Consider the following 16,922-nt stretch of genomic DNA (forward strand, 5'->3'; position numbering starts at 1 on the left):
TAACCGTCGTTGAATAGCCGACTCAATTTTATGGGTTTACGATTGCTAATGTTCAACTCCGTAGCCTTGTCATTTTGAACCCAATCCAGAAGACAAGGGTACTTCTATATCAGGTATTGAGAGAAATTTGCCCTCGTAGAGGACTTTTTGACGGAACTAACTCGCATTTGCGTTACATAGGGAAGAAAAGCACAAGAACCTCCCACGGTTAGCCTCACGGCAAGGGGACTCTAATCCATGATCCGTCAACTACTGAGGATATTTCACGTCAGCACTGTCGTCGGTGCAAGACGGATGCGAAATTCGTATCAACCAGCCATTGCCGGGATTCGAATCCGGTTCACCTCATTGGAAGACGAACGCTCTATCCTCTGAGCCATCTCTAACTATCTTATTTGTAATTTATAACTGTCTTTCAACAGCCGACCCAAATTTTGTGGCTACCAATGTTCAACTCCGTAGCCTTGCAATTTTGAACTCAATCCAGAAGACAAGAGAATTCCTGGATCAGTACCCCCAGAAGTATTGATTTGTTATGGGAACTTGGAGGACTTTGTGACCCGGACAGATTTAACATGCACCAGTCACCATTCAATACACCGAGGATTTTTCGGCCGGCTGGATTCGAACTCCCGTTCTCACGAACACGAGTACAACACCCTACCAGCCAGGCTATCCCGGCTCTAAGTTAAATATAGAGAAATACACGTATGGACGAAAAAGATAAAATAAAAATAGATTCGTCCTTCACCCTTCAGGAGTCACCTAAAGGATTGAGGAAGGGGTTAGAGTTTAGTATCATTGAATGATTTTTTTTTTCCTAATATACTTGTAAAAATTTTTCACACATGTATTTTTGATCCTGTGTATACTTTTGTTAAATCCTGATCAGTTAATGTTTTAAGCTCTTTTCTTGTTGTGACATGAAAGTCCAACCAATCGTTAGGTTATAAGTTAATAAGAGTGACCCCTTTTTTATCGGCTATACTTAATTAATTCTTATTTCAAAATTGCCAAGTAAATAAAAAAGCTATTAATCTTTTATAAAATTTTACCTTCAGCAGAACATAACGAAGAATTTAACTGGAACTGATGAGCGTTTGACATCGAATGTATATCAAAAAATTAATGATGTTTTAAGTTTCGATGTTAATTGCATTTTGTTTGAAGAAGTTTTAATTAACACAGAGTTCATGTTCAAAATCTGTAATACACTTAAATGTTATCGAACAGAGCGATTTCTTAAAATAAAATTTTTTCCTCTTTCTTTATACGAATAAAAATCTCCAGAATAATTACATTTTAAACTGGCTGAGAGGCAACGTTTTAATGTGTAATTTTATGTGCGAAACGAGGAACTGTTATAATATCCTTAGCTATAAAAACATGTAATTTTTTTTCTTCGGTCCTGATCACAGGAAATTTTTTAAAAAAATCTATTTTATTTATGTTTGTTTTTTGCAATTACAAAATTAATCACGTCGAGATGACTCAAATTTGCAATGAGAAAATTGCTGAGGATAATAAAGTATAAATCAAAATAATGCAAATCGTCAAAAATACAGGATACAAAATATAGATACAAATTTTACTTGAAAATAACTGTCGGAAATAAAATGCGAATGTTTCAAACCAATTTTAAAATGAGAAAACTGTCAAGTAGATCTCCATTTCTCTTTAAGAAATTTTCCTAGTAAAAACATAAATATGCATGCATATACAAAATTCTCATTCGGACATGGGTCAATCAGAAAACCTGTTCATGTTTCTTATGTGTAGGTGCCCATCTGTCGTAACAGGAAATCGTAAAATTTTTACCATACAGCTGAAAATTAATTTAAATGAAATGTAATAGTTTTTTAAAACTACAGGCTGCGGTGCGGTGGCTAAGGGGACAGAGCGCTTGCAAAGGAGCAGACCCAGGTTCGAATCCCAGCGACGGCTGGTCGATATAAATTCTGCATTCGGTTTGCACCAAACATAGGGTTGATATTCTCTGTGGTTGACGGATAATGCGCTAGAATCACCTAGCCGTTGGGCTGACCGTGGGATTTTTCGCTGTTTTCCACTCTATGCATCGCAAATGGGGTTAGTTCCGTGAAAAAGTCCTCGACGTAGGTTAGTTACACTCAATGCTTGATCCAGGAGTTTCCTTGTCTTTTGAGTTAAGTTCAAAATTACAAGGCTACGCCATTGAACTTGGATAATCAGCTGTTCCGCGCCGGTTTTAATAAATAAAATAATCTAAATTTTGTGGTAAAAGACGCCTATTTCGAATGATATATTTCAGAAATATCAGTAGTAATGTTATACAACTGATATTTTTGAGATATATCAACACCATGAAAAAAGATATAGTTTTAAGAACTGAAATATGTAAGGAAACAATTTAATATAGAGTTCCTCTTAAAAAATGCAAATTTTAAACAACGCAGTTGAAATTTATAAATTATTTATCAGGAACAACATTAAAAAAAACGCTCAATCGCAGTCATTGAAAATTATATCATTTTAACGAAACGTAAGTAACATCAGCAATTTAATGAAATATTACCAGATAAATATTAACATATTTACATTGTACTTCCTTTAACTATTAAAAAGCAGATATATAGAGAAGTTTTATTTATTTTTTTAAACTTTTCTCCATCTAGGCGCAGTTCTAACACAAAGCAGGGATGAAGCTGCTACATAACATAAAGAATATTAGATTTAAGTGAAGCAATAGAAAAGGAGGCGAGAAGCCTTTTGATCCCTTTCCTTTAGATGAGTCAGAATGGGGGGAAACACCCTCCTAAATAATAGGTTTCGCTTAACGGCAACGAACTTCCATCAAAACAGAAAATATTTCAGAAAACTTGAAGCGAAATTATGGCATGAAAGCTAGTATCATCTGCATTCTTCTTTTTTTGGGCCGCATAGTTGTAATTCAATAGAAATTTTTTTTTTTTAATAAAAGGCCAAGGTGGAATTTTTTTAAAGGATCTGATAAGCATCATAGGAATCCAAAACACAAAGGTTTGAGCGTTTCTAAGTAAACTTTTTTCTTCTTTCAATTTGTGAAAGAAGAGATAAAATTTTCATTCCTTACTTGGACTTAAGTAAATAGGTTTATAGAATCAATTACGATACAATTATTACTGCAGCATAATATATATTTCTTAGTAAACAAAAATGGGAGGGTAGCAGTGGCGCGTAAAGGTGTGTGGAAGCCTGGGGCTAACTTTTCGATCAGATGCCCTTGACAAGAGTAGTAGGAATGATTGGGAGGAAAAAAGGCCAATTTAAGTTGTTTTATATAAATAAATTAAAAAAATAATACTTAAAACGATAAATATTTATGAAAATCTCAATCCATATTTTAAACTTATTTTTCATGTAAATACTTGCGGAAATACCTCCACGGTAAAAAATTTATTATTTACATCTAAGTATTCTTAAAGTTTTATTAAATGTAAGGGATGTTAAAATTTAATAAACTAAAACTTACTAAATTTGTTGGAAAGTTAAAGTTATAATTAATTCTTCATAAAGTATTTTGCTTGAGACAATAACTGGATGCTTGTGCTGTAAAAAGCATAAAGTACAGTAAAAAAAATATTCTCAAAGCTGCAAAATTTTTGCTGAATACATTAACGAATAATCAATAAGAATTAACAAATTTGACACTTTTCTACGAGGCATTGCAAATTACAGCCAAATTTGCATTCCATTATACGTTACTTATGGAATTTTTTTCTAGCTTTTTACCTTTTGACGATTTAATGCCTCCGATCACAGTTTTGAATAGGCCCAACAACTCCTATAGGTAAAGGACATATAGGAGGCATGGGTTGAATCCAGTTGTCTTCCCAAACAAATAAAAAAAAAATTTCCTAATAAGAGCCTCACAAATATAAAATTATTCAATAATAATCATCAACAACTTCAACAATTATCAAACCACTGCTGGATAAAGGGCTTTTTCAAATTTCTTGCTCCTACTCCTCAAAAAAATTGATCAACTGGTCTTGCTTTCCAACTCAATTTAACTACTTTTATGATTGCATTAAATCTTGTCTGGAGGGCCGGGATGGATCAGGGGATAGAGCGTTCGCCTTCCAATGAGGTGAACCGGGTTCAAATCCCAGCGATGACTGGTCCATACGAATTCTGCATCCGGCTTGCATCGATCACAGTGCTGACCTGAAATATCCTCAGTGGTAGACGGATCATGGGTTAGAGTCCCCTTGTCGTGAGGCTAACCGTGGGAGGTTCTCATGGTTTTCCTCTCCGCGCAACGCAAATGCGGGTAAGTTCCATTAAAAAGTTCTCCACTAAGGCAAATTTTTCTCAATACTAGATCCAGGAGTTCTTCTAAATTGGGTTCAAAATTGCAAGGCTACAGGAGTTGAACATTAGTAGTCGTAAACCCAAATTTGGGTCGGCTGTTCAACGACGGTTATAAATTAAAAAATAAAACCTAGTCTGGAGTTATTTTCTTGATTGTATGATGTCGTGAGGATACCATTTCAAGATGTTATAAAGCCAGCGATTGTGCGAGCTAAATGGTTAATTAACCGTAATTTTAGGGGTTTTGTTTGTTGTTTTATCTATCCTGGTTGCTCGCTTTCTGTCCATCCCTGAAATGCTGAGTAAACATCTCTCCATATTTCCTTGTGAATTGTTCTTAGCTACTGTGCGGATCTGTAAGCGAGAGTCTAAAGATCATTTAAGAACAATTTCACCCACAAAAAAAAATGTAGTTCATCGTGCGAGCAATTCCTAAAGGTATTAAAAGATTTACGATTGCTAATAAACGGTTGTATTTAAACAGCATGAAGATGTTAGAGAAAGCAGAACTTTTAAAACAGACATTTATACTTAAGGAATTTCAACAGCCATAAAACTAAAGCATCATTATAATTAGCGATGGTTGTTATCTAATAATTACAATTTGTACAAAATCATTTTATAATGAGCTTTTCTAACAGAGCAGAGAACGAACAAAAAAGTTATAATTATAGCGAAGAAATAAATTATAAATGAATTACACCACCATAAAAACCTTCTTCCTCATAGCATACGGTCAAGAACCAGAATTCAATTAGTGGATAGCTCTTCCGAAAACACCAATAAAAACACTGCTACAGTGAGTCATTATCTTCCCGCTTATAGTCAGGTTTAAAATCGAACCATACAGGAATATTATAAAGCCCATATGCATAGTGTCATTAAAAACTATTCACGTAAAACGAGAACAGCAATGAAAAACAAAAGTAAGCTTTATGGATGGAACTGAAAAGCACAGCAAAACAAAGATAACACATCCATTTAAAATAATTCAACCTACGGCGAAGAAAAAGCGAAAGATACAGGCGCCTCCCAACATTAATACCAAGTAAAAAAACAAGTTTTTTTCTTAATGAGACACTCACTACTGAGGATAATAACATAAAAAGATTGAGTTTGCAAAGAAGAAACAGGTCCGTTTCTTCCTTCAGAAACTGAAATCATTAAAACAGGTGTGAGCATCAAAGATGAAGAGTCTTAAAAGAGATGAAAAGGAGGGAAAAATCTGGGCTCGTGGTAAACAAAGGAGATACCGTTATTCTTTTGCTCGTAACTCGTGGGAAAAATAAAGAAACCATCGTTTGAAAGACGGGAATTGAAATTTAATTATACTCACGGCATGCAAACTATGTTTGTTGAAAGAAGGGTTCTTTTCTATCATATAGCCTTCTAATGGAACCCAGCAAATTCGAATTCCGGTAATCCGAAATTCCGGATAATCCGAAACCAATAAAAATTATTAAAACTCTTTGTAAAATAGTCATAAAATAATTAGAAAAAAAACTATCTCGCTGAAAAATAACAATAGGAAAACAAGATATGTATTTTAATGAACGTAAGGACAATGTGTGAAACAGTAAAATTAATTCTTCTCGTATACTACAGTGATTCAAGTATATTATTTGGGTATTTGCAACTTGATAAGAAGACGATCACTGATACACAGAGACGTGACTTATGAACTCAGCGCCAGCTGATCGTTTATAAATAGGATGGCATGTTAAAGTCTAGCTAAGTCTCTCCACAAAAGTTAGAATGTTAATTAGCGTGAAATTAATAAAATACAACGCCGTATCGCACAACGAATTTATTAAAATATAATATTTCTCTTCTACGTTTTTTACAAAACTTAGATTTATTATTTGTTTATGTATTTTACTGTAATCGTGATATATTTTTGTTTTGTGAACTTGCCAACTTCGATGCATAATTAGTCTCAGTTCTACATGACTTCGTGACTGTTTCTGTGTTAAGTAAAAAAGATATAGTAAAGAAAGTAAGAAATATGTAGTAAAGAAAGTAAGAAATAAGTAGTAAAGAAAGTAAGAAATATGTAGTAAAGAAAGTAAGAAACATGTAGTAAATAAAGAATTGAAATCTTTGTGAAAGAATATAGTATATGTCGCTTACTCAAAATAAGATGGGAAGAACAGTAGATAAGATAAACAAATGCCACGATTCAACAACCAATCAGAATCTAGATACCCACACTACGTCACTTGGAGGTATCCCATTCAAAAATCAAAAATAGAGAGTGATGTAGTTTAAGTGGAGAAATAGCACGAATTTGCGCAGCGATATAATATCAAAATTGCTATCATTTAAATGTGAGATTTATAATTCAAGTGAATACGAATCGTAATAAAGCGCTATAAAAACTGAAACTCGTATGTGTGTTTGTCATTTGTTTACCATGTGAATAAGACTGGCGATACACGTCTGAAAATGATCTCCAATCTCAGGTAGTATTCCTCTCACGCAGATTTTTCGAAAGCTCTGTAAAGAACCGATGTTTTGATGATGGTGTTTTGAAACTTCGCGATGTAGAGCCTATATCGTACGTGAGCATGTGCCATACGCGAGAGTGCATGCATATTAAAAATGATACAGCGCCAGAAATGAAAAAGTTCAAGTGCTTCAAATGTTGAAAGAGCAGTTTAATAGCGCAATCTAATTGATTTGGCTATAATGCGTAAAACTTAAACGATATTACGTAATCAAAGTTAATCAAGTTTCTACAGTATTAAACCACCTATTTTATAAGACCTCAATCATCTACTTACTATTAAAATGCAGATATCAACTGTTTTTATTTATTTATTTATTTATATTTTACAGTTTTTTTCAATGCAATCTACAATCAATTATTTATGATGAAAATTCAATGCAATAAATAAAATAAACTATTCCCATGAATACGAGTCCATTGGTTTTTTGTACCTCTTTAGAGGAGAAAAAAATTGCCATATCATTAGAAAAATCGGTACAACGATGAATGCGAAGCAAAAATTTTCATCAATTTTAATGAGGTAATAAATTGAGCCGTGTTTCCGATTTAAGTTGAATCTTGGTATTAAGTTTAAGAAGAATGATAAGTTTAAGATGACCATAATGTGATATATGATATGATGATGATATGATCTTGATATGATATGATCTTGATATGATATGATCATATCTGATTATGATATGATCCTAATAAAATAATATAATATGACTGAACTTAAGGTACGCAATTTTTCTTGGTAATAAATCAATTATTGAAAGATTTTTTTTTTTATATTGAGAAAGACCATAAGTTCAGCTCTCCTAACTTATGGTCTTACCGTAAGAAAACCGTACAATAAGTTCAGTCACACAAGGGTCATCTTAAATTTTATTACATTTGCTTCGAAAAACAATTATTAAGATATATTTTAGAAAGAATTATCTTAGCTTTAGTACGAACAAATAACTAAAATATTTCTCAAGTTATTAAACTTTTTTAAGAAACGTTAATTTGGCGACATTTTCCCACCTAGATAAAAATTATCAAAATCAATGCTTTATTCCCCTTTTTTGCAAATTTTCAAGAGCCCAGATCATACAGCATTGCAATAAGTTTTTAAATATTAAAACATTAGACCATAAACGCTCTTCATTTTCTCGAAACAGTGGCTTATCTTCATATTGACTTTTTGTGCCATTTTCAGAACTGGCTAAAGATAGACTAAACTTGACCTAATAGATATGAGTAACTGTTGCAAACTCACATCAGATATGAAAATAGCATATTACTCGCGAAAAAAAGCATCATTTCATGCGACTACAGAGCGTACGAAAAACATAAAATCATCGTTATGATTTTTCTACACACCGTCGAGTAATTTCAGCAAGTTCTTTTTCATACTCCGTTACATTCTACCTAATAATGACACAATTTCATATTAAACTGCTATTGTCTGGGCGAACAGGGTTAAGAGAATAAACGAATCTTCTACTGGGGGTGTTTTAAGTGGCCATAAAAAAAAATACACTTGACATTCCTGAATGAAAATTCTCCGCCCGTAAGGAAAGAAAAAGGGGTTGGGCCGTAAATTGGCTGGATCGTAAAACTATATTTTTAAAAGCAGCACGGAAACCCAGTTATGATAGCGTTCGAAAGAACAACAGGCGGGCAGCTTCAAAAAAGAAATGAACAGGTTTAGAGCATTATGCTGTTGAAATTAAATACTCGAGCGCACCACACTTTCAGAACAGGTAGTATAACAAATAAAAACCATAAAAATAAACATTGTTTGTCAAGATGTTCAGAAGAAATGTGAATGTACAGAAAGGAAGTATGACCACATACTTTTAAATGAATATAAAAGATTTTATAAAACTGTATTAAGTAGGGGAGAGTGGGGTCAATTGTAAAATTTTTTACTCAACTATTTTTAACTAACAAAAAATCCAATATATTATTAGTATTAATTGACAGACGAGTAAAGTAGACTATCCTCTACTAGATAAAAAAAATAAATACCTTATTTTAAATGTTATTATATTAGTTATTAACAATTTTTGACAGTCGTGCACTTGTTACGATTGTCCCCACTTATGGGGTCAATTGTAACAGTTCATAAATTCAACTAAAACATAGTTAAATATACATATTATCATAGTTGTGATATATTTTTTTATTGATCAAAATAGTAGTGATATTTTAGGAGTAAAAATAATAATGAGCAGAGACCTAAAGGGTTAAACTTTTAACTTTAAGGTGTTAAAAATTTTAATTTATGCTGTGAAAGGTGACAAATAAAATAATGCACATGCAACATAATATAAATGATATAGGGAACAATTGGTGGTTCTTAAAGAGTTAAGTAATGGTTTGTAAACATAAGATTATTTATTTTCATCTGTTACAATCGTCCCCAAGACGCCATTTCAGCTTCATTTGTTAAAAACAATGCTAGTTAATAACCAAAACTAATCTTCTTTTTTGAAATGTTAATTAAGGTGTTCACTTACATATTCGGTTAATAATTTTTATTTGTTTAAACAAAATTACTTTGTTACAATATAATATTCTAATACCAAAAAAAGTACTTACGTAGAGTGAAAATATCTTTTGTGATGTAACTCTTTCAAAAGTACATAAAAATGGTTGCCAGCAGGGGTGTACATGTAGATTTATTAAATACACCTTGTGCGCCGCCTAGGAAAAAAAACTAGAACCCGACACTCGAAATTTTTGCTCTGTTACAATCGTACCCTGTTACAATTGACTCCACTCTCCCCTACTGCCCTCATCAACCAATATAAGTTGACTTTTCCATAAATGAAGTTTATGACAAAAGCAGGCGTGTAGAAAAAATGTAATCAACACTTGCTTGATATAAGCTTAAATCACTATACAATACTACTTAAAAGATATTAATTGATAAAAATATTAATCAATTAAAAGAAATAATTAACAATTAAAATGGATTGTTTTTACATTAGGTGATCACTTTTTGTATATTTATCAGATTCTTCCCTACCATCAGGGAATGTCACCTTTTTTTACCCTCTTGCATCCCGTTAAATTATGTGCACTTTTTATTCAACAATTTTCATAAAAAATAACATGAAAAACCCATATTTCTTCAGTGTAACTGAAGAGCTTAGTTATTGAGAGAAGGTTAAGAGTGAAGTTATGAAAGTAATGAAATTTCTTGAGAAAACATCTTATTTCAGTTTTATTAAACTAGACATAGAGATAGCGGCCATACTTCTTTCCGTTTTCATTTAACTCATTTAACTTTTAAATGCTATCACATAGCCGAAAAATACGATCGTCTACAAAATAAACTCACGAACAATTAGTATTTTAATATTACAGAGAAAGTTTTGTCAAATTCAAAACAATAAAAAAAATATAAATAAAGTCATTTTGAATTAATGAACATACTCCTACGGACCACCAACCAAACTCAGGTGATAAATATTTTTTATTTTATTTAATTAGTTCGAGAAACAGCCCACGAAAAATAAGCTTAAAACAATGCTCTCTTTCACACAGATAATTTCTTCATCTCCCTAAGGCACTTGACTCATTAGAAAATGCGCATCAAAAACTATTTGCAGAAATTTTTTTTAAATGAATTAATTCACGATTTTACAAGGAAGTAGTTTAGAGTTGCTATCCTACTTTCATCTTAGTTGAATTGATGCTTTTTAGAAATTAGGAAAGGAATTGCCAGCTGTAGCATTTGTGATTATATTAGGAGTCAAATAAAAATTTAAACTCGGAGAAGCATCAGATGAGTATACTAATAAGCATAAAATAAAGTAAAAGTGTGTAAAAAATTATCATAATAAAAAGCAGGTGCCCGATAATCGATGTAATAGATGCTGTGAAAAAACTGACAAAAGACAGCAATTAATTACAAAAAGTTTTTAAAATTTTGCAACCTTGAGCTAAGATTGCAAGCGCGATCGATACACAATAACGAGAGTGAGGGGGGATTCCTGAAAATTGATGTAATAGAAATTCATGGAAACTGACAAAAAATAGCAATTATTTACAAAAAGTATGTAAAATTTTGCAAACTTGTGCAAAGATTGCAAGCTCGATCGATACACCAAAAAATAGAGGGGGGAATTCCTGAAAATCGATGCAATAGATGCTGTGGAAACTGACAAAAAATAGCAATTAGTAACAAGAGTTTTTAAAATTTTGCAACCTTTAGCTACGATTGCAAGCTCGATCGATACACCATAACGAGAGGGGGGGGGGAGGGATTTCTGAAAATTGATGTAGTAGAAATTTATGGAAACTGACAAAAGACAGCAATTAATTACAAAAAGTATGTAAAATTTTGCAAACTTGTGCAAAGATTGCAAGCTTGATCGATACACCAGAACGAGAGGGGGGATTCTTAAAAATTGATGTATTATAACAGTTGTTGAACAGCCGATCCAATTTTATGAGTTTACGACTACTAATGGTCAACTCCGTAGCCTTGTAAATTTGAACCCAATCCAGAAGACAAGGACACTCCTGGATCGAGTATTGGGAGAAATTTGCTTTCGTGGAGGACTTTTTGATGGAGCTAACCCGCATTTGCGTTACATGGAGAGAAAGACCACGAGAACCTCCCACGGTTTACCTGGCGGCAAGGGGACTCTAACCCATGATCCGTCTACCACTGAGGATATTTTACGTCAGCATTGTGGTCGGTGCAAGTCGGATGCGGAATTCGTATCAATTGGGATTCGAACCCGTTTCGTCTCATTGGAAGGCGAACGCTCCATCCTCTGAGCCTTTGCTGCTTTAAAAACTGATGTAGTAGAAATTTATGGAAACTGACAAAAGACAGCAATTCGTAAAAGTAAAACATTTAAAATTTTTCTAATTTGTGCAAAGATTGCTAGCTCTATCAATGCACCATAACGATTGGGGGGGGGGGATTCCTGAAATTCGATGTAATAGATGCTGTTGAAACTGAGAAAAGACAGCAATAAGTAACAAAACTATTTAAGTTTTTGCAAACTTGCTCAAAGATTACAAGCTTGTTCGATACGACAAAATCACACAATAGACCCACACAACACATCAAACGAACTTAGGTCTTAAATTGAGAGTAAGAAAAAGAAAAAGAAAAATTAAACGAAAAAGTGCGGAAATACGTAACATAGCAAAGAGGTATAAAACACAAAATTTGATGATGTGTACGATGACAAGAGAACCCCCTTCTAAAAAATGAAGATTGATAATGTAACAGAAACAGCCAATTACTCACAAAACGTATTTTAAGTTTTGGAATCTCGATGTTAAAAGTGACCAAAGCGATCAAAACACACATCGATCGTAATCGAGTCAATTTGGTCTTAATTGATCTTAACATAAAGAATAAAATAAATAAATAAAAAGTCTTAAAATATATACTATGCAACAAAAAAACCAACATTTCGAAGATAGGTGTGGTGTAGCTGATTCTTGAATAAAGTGATACTTTCTGCAATAGAAAGCAATTATTCCCAGAACATATTTAACATTTTGCGGACATTGCAAAATCGATGCACAAAAATAACTCAAGCAACTAAATCCCACATAAAAAATTTAAAAAAACTAGGTGTTATATTGATGTTAAAAACATGTAGAGAAAAATGAAAGAAACAGAGAGCGAGAAAACGTGTTATGTGTATCATAACAAGATAAACAAAACAAAATAAATTTTTTACATTTAGAGTGTGATAGATTTCGGGAAAAGTAACATTTTATTATACAATGATTCATGAAACGTTATGTTTAAAAGAACATCAAAGATTGTCAACGCGTTGCACACAATTTACTCTAGCGACCAAACGAACCACGATTCTAAATTAATATAGTCTTAAATTGAACGCAGAAAAAAAAACAGTTTAAATAATATAAATAATAATAATAAATCCAAAATTTTGTTAATTGTGATAGTCCCTTAAGAAACAATGCAAAAGAGGATCACGCACAAGAAAGGAAACAAAGAGCAACACAACTAAATAACGTGAAAAAGTTCATTAAGGAAAAGTTTTATTTTAAAAAGGGTGCAAAATCTTCTTCTAACTGCTCGAACGATGACCATTTAACACTCATTACATGGATCCCTAATGGTAAAAACGCAACAAACAGATGTACATAACTAAACAGTCACGCAGAGTTAAAAGTAAAGAAGTTAAAAACATTGACCAACAGGCAGGAATAAATTGGTAACACTCTGTATCGGTTGCCGATCTGAAGTGTTTAAGAATAATGAACAAGAAAAAATAATGAAAGTGAAATTCCTGCATATAGTGGCAGGGAAACAGAGAGCAATGGCTATTCAGTATTAAATAATGGATCAGAGAGACAGCCAACCAAGGTGTGGCGATATAATTACTTTCCTTTAAGGGGACCTCATCATTACACGCATGGCAGCTGACAAAGAAAATGCACCTGCGGGAGATGAGATTCGATCGTCTTTCCAAGCTCTTCCTAACCAAGAGTCACCAATACAATCATGATCCTTAGGCCACTACCGTGGTAGATGATGATTGATAGGAAACAATCTCGCAATTTTGCCTAGATTGAGTCTTAACAGTAAGTATGTCAGTAAAGCTCATGAAATTAAGGCTAAAAAAGGAAATTCATTGCAAAAAAAATTAACAATTGGAGTTGGCTTTGATTGCAATGAGTTGTCGGAAAATTAAGTAAATATTAACAATTTGATCTGAAATACGACAAAACATAGGTACAAATGCACACTTGGACTCAATTTAAGCTTTATGTATTACATAAACAATAATGAAATTCACTCAAAAAAATTTTTTTTAAAGACTTACGATTATTAAATATCACGTGTTTACTATCAAGGGAAGGTTGCTGTCGTCGGGGCACTTATTTTTTCCAGTTGATTTTGGCATCAAATTTGGAAAATTTATAGTTTTGTACATGTTAATGTTAATTAACTTCCTTGCTAAACGTAGAAGTTTTGATTATAAAAAGTTGAATAAATGTCGGAAACCCGATCACCTTGGCCCAGGAAGTTTCCAGGAATAAGCAGGTACCAATTTTAATTTTTAATGAACTATTACCTGCATGAAAGTTAGTAAAATTTCAAAAAATAATAGCCTTGAACATGAGAGCATAATTACAACATTCTTTTAAGCGATTTCTAATGTTTTGAAATTTTTAAAGTGATCGTAATCGATTTAGAGGGAATAAATTAAATTGTTATTATCTAAATTATACTTAATTACTCCTGATATGCTATTGCTAAATCAGGTACTAGGGTATTTTTTTTTGTACAACATGCAAACTAATAGCTCGCATTAATGTTTCTGTGATTTAGTCACTAGTCTATTTACAGTGACTGAGGCAAGTTCATTGAAGGCAATAGCAATGGTCAGGTAATACATAAGCAAATTCTGTTATAACAAAGTAAACAATCCTATTTAATATAGTTAATGCTGATTAAACACAATTCTCAATGTTATAAGTTACATTTAAAACAACACGAAAGTCGCTCTGATATCCATTGTTTGTTTGCATTGAAAAATTACATAAAAATTGCAAAATTCATTTGTACGTATATCAACTCACAATCAAGATAGTGATTTTTCTAACTTCAAAAACAGTCAACAGGGTCACCTGCTTCGAATAACAGTAAAATAATGAAGTTGGCCCAACAAAGGAGCCAATTGGGTATAATATGAAAAAAAACACAACTACTTCGATTTAGTAGGAACAACATATGACGCAATGCTAAACGAATGGAATTTAGTTGTTGTTTATTTAGTTATTGTTATTAGTGGTTGTTGTTATTTGTTTTAGTTGTTGTTGTTTATTTAGTTGTATTTAGTTTCAATAACTTTTCTTTATAATGCAATAAAATCTGGCGAGCAGCTATTTAAACGATCGAACACTTCGTTTGTTTATTTGTGGCTTGAAGTTAGGCTCGCAGAAAATGCCGTTCATGGGTTAAATTTAGTAGGAACAACACAACCTGTGACGTAGGCTATATTATACCCAATTCCTACGATAGCAACCTTCTTCTAATTATTGTATTCAGATGAAATTTTTAAAAATTACGAGGTACTTTCGGTTTGTTTCTTTTCCAGCATTCTTCACAACTTCAGAGAAAAAAAATTACACTTTTGGATGGAAATAATTTTACTTGTTTTTCGAACAAAATCTACTATTTCTGTTATTGCAACGAAAAATCGTTCCAGATATTGGCACAATTTTGCAAAAAAAAAAACCTATTTTGGCGCAACCAAGGTAAAGTATTGTTGAGGCAACTTAGATTAGCAATCACGCAAAAGTAAAATGCATTTAAAACAAAGAAAAAGAACAACTGACCTGCTCTGGTTTTAATCCTGGTGGTACCCACGTATACTCCTCTAATGCACATCCAGAGTCATCGTCTGAATGGGAATGGCGATCAGTGGGTGACACTGGACCATTCCCGAAATGGGCGGCCATTTTGTGGACAATCTTTTCGCTTTCCACCATGTTTGTAACTCCAGATGCCCCCTCGTGTTCTTCGCGAGGGCACTTGCAGTTGCGACACACTTTCCTAAAAAAAAACGAAAAATAATAAAAGTTAGAAAAATATTGAAAGTTGGATTAAAAACTGTAATAGAAACATAAACATAAATACGTTAAATAATAGTTATACTGTTTGACTATCTCGAGAACACCTCTAAACACCAGACTTGCGCCCTTGCGGTTACAGTGAGAAGTCACTTCGAATAGGAAAATGAGGTTAACCATTTGATATTGGTTTAAGTAAGGAGAGTCGTGTAATTTCTACAGTTCTTCCAAATGGTTTTAATACAATGTCTTTCATTGTAGCAGACAACCACAGATTTTAAGAAGCAATAAGAGTTCTTGCGACAGCTGGTTTGTATAAGTAACAAGGAAAACGAGAAGTGGGCATAGCAAACGGAGAACAGTAAGTAATATTTAAAACACGATTTGATTGGTTAGGATTGGTTTGTGGTATGGCTCTCAGCTACCGGTAATGTCTTATTGGCATTTTTTTTTTTTCAAGTTCGGTTTTAAACATTGAATCTTAACTTTTCTTTTCGCTTCCATTTCTGTCAATAATGAATTTATTTACCTAAATCTTATAATTTAAATAGAAATTATACTGTTGCACTGAATATTATAGTTATATTTTTTAAATAAAAAACATAAAATATTTGCTTTTTTAAAGTTTTTTAAAGTTGAAATTCTTGTTAAGATTAAATTTACTATTATAATCCAGATATAAATTATAATATTTTGTACTGGATAATATTAAAGCATTAATTTTCAAATAAGCAAACTGGCCTGTGTAGGGGTCAGAGAACCTGCCATGCATCAGAAAGGTTCTAGGTTTGAATCCCGGGCAAGGCAAGGATGTCCTTTTATTCTCCGAACTATCTTACAACAGGAGCAACGTTGACACACCTAATATGGTGCCCCTGGAAAAATGGCCAACAAATCTGCTCGTCAGATGCCTGTATGACGTAGGTCATTCCTCAGAAGGGGGCATTGGGAAAAATTTTTTTAAAAAAAATTTCAATTAAAGATTTTCTAGACTCCTATGGTGTAATAAGAGTAATTCTTGAAAATTAATCCTCCATCGTATAGAGAAAAAAATTATCAATAAAGCAGCTGCCAATGAAGATATTACAGTAGATTGATATTCGCTCCTTCGCCCAAATTTCATGCATATAACATGGAAATGATTAAAAATTTAGCTGTAAATGTTACCCAATATTTCCTAAATTTTATATTTTTAGTAGTTTTTAAAATACATATCATAAAACTACGCATATCATGTATGCGATAGTAAGTGAATGACAGAGGTATGTAATATCAGTATTTCACTCAAGCTGTTTAAAAATATGTCATCATCAGATATTCACGAGAATGCTTAAATAAGATAAAACTTTGTCATAAATTTAGTTTTACAAAGTTGGAGAGAGTAGTATTGATATTTTTTTAAAATCAAAATTGGACAAATTATTTACATCACTTAGAGAAAAAAAAACAATTACTTTTTTTTATCATGCATTCGAGAGTAGACCGACCCACATTAGGTTATAAGCAATACGATAAAATATCCACA

General features: G+C 32.6%; 1 protein-coding gene across 7 annotated transcripts in view; it reads right to left on the reverse strand.

Annotated features, from left to right (window-relative positions):
* The window catches only part of esn (espinas), a 213,112-nt gene that overhangs the window by 32,884 nt on the left and 163,306 nt on the right, over positions 1-16,922 (reverse strand). For all 7 annotated transcript variants that reach the window (XM_043042432.3, XM_087165534.1, XM_071178918.2 and 4 more), the window contains one exon: positions 15,164-15,380. In XM_043042432.3, the coding sequence (XP_042898366.1) occupies positions 15,164-15,380 (217 nt within the window). The remainder of the gene's footprint in view (positions 1-15,163; positions 15,381-16,922) is intronic.

This window comes from Parasteatoda tepidariorum, chromosome 6, assembly GCF_982258835.1.
Source record: "Parasteatoda tepidariorum strain Cologne lab strain chromosome 6, Ptep-v5.0, whole genome shotgun sequence".
NCBI classification, from domain to species: Eukaryota; Metazoa; Arthropoda; class Arachnida; order Araneae; family Theridiidae; genus Parasteatoda; species Parasteatoda tepidariorum.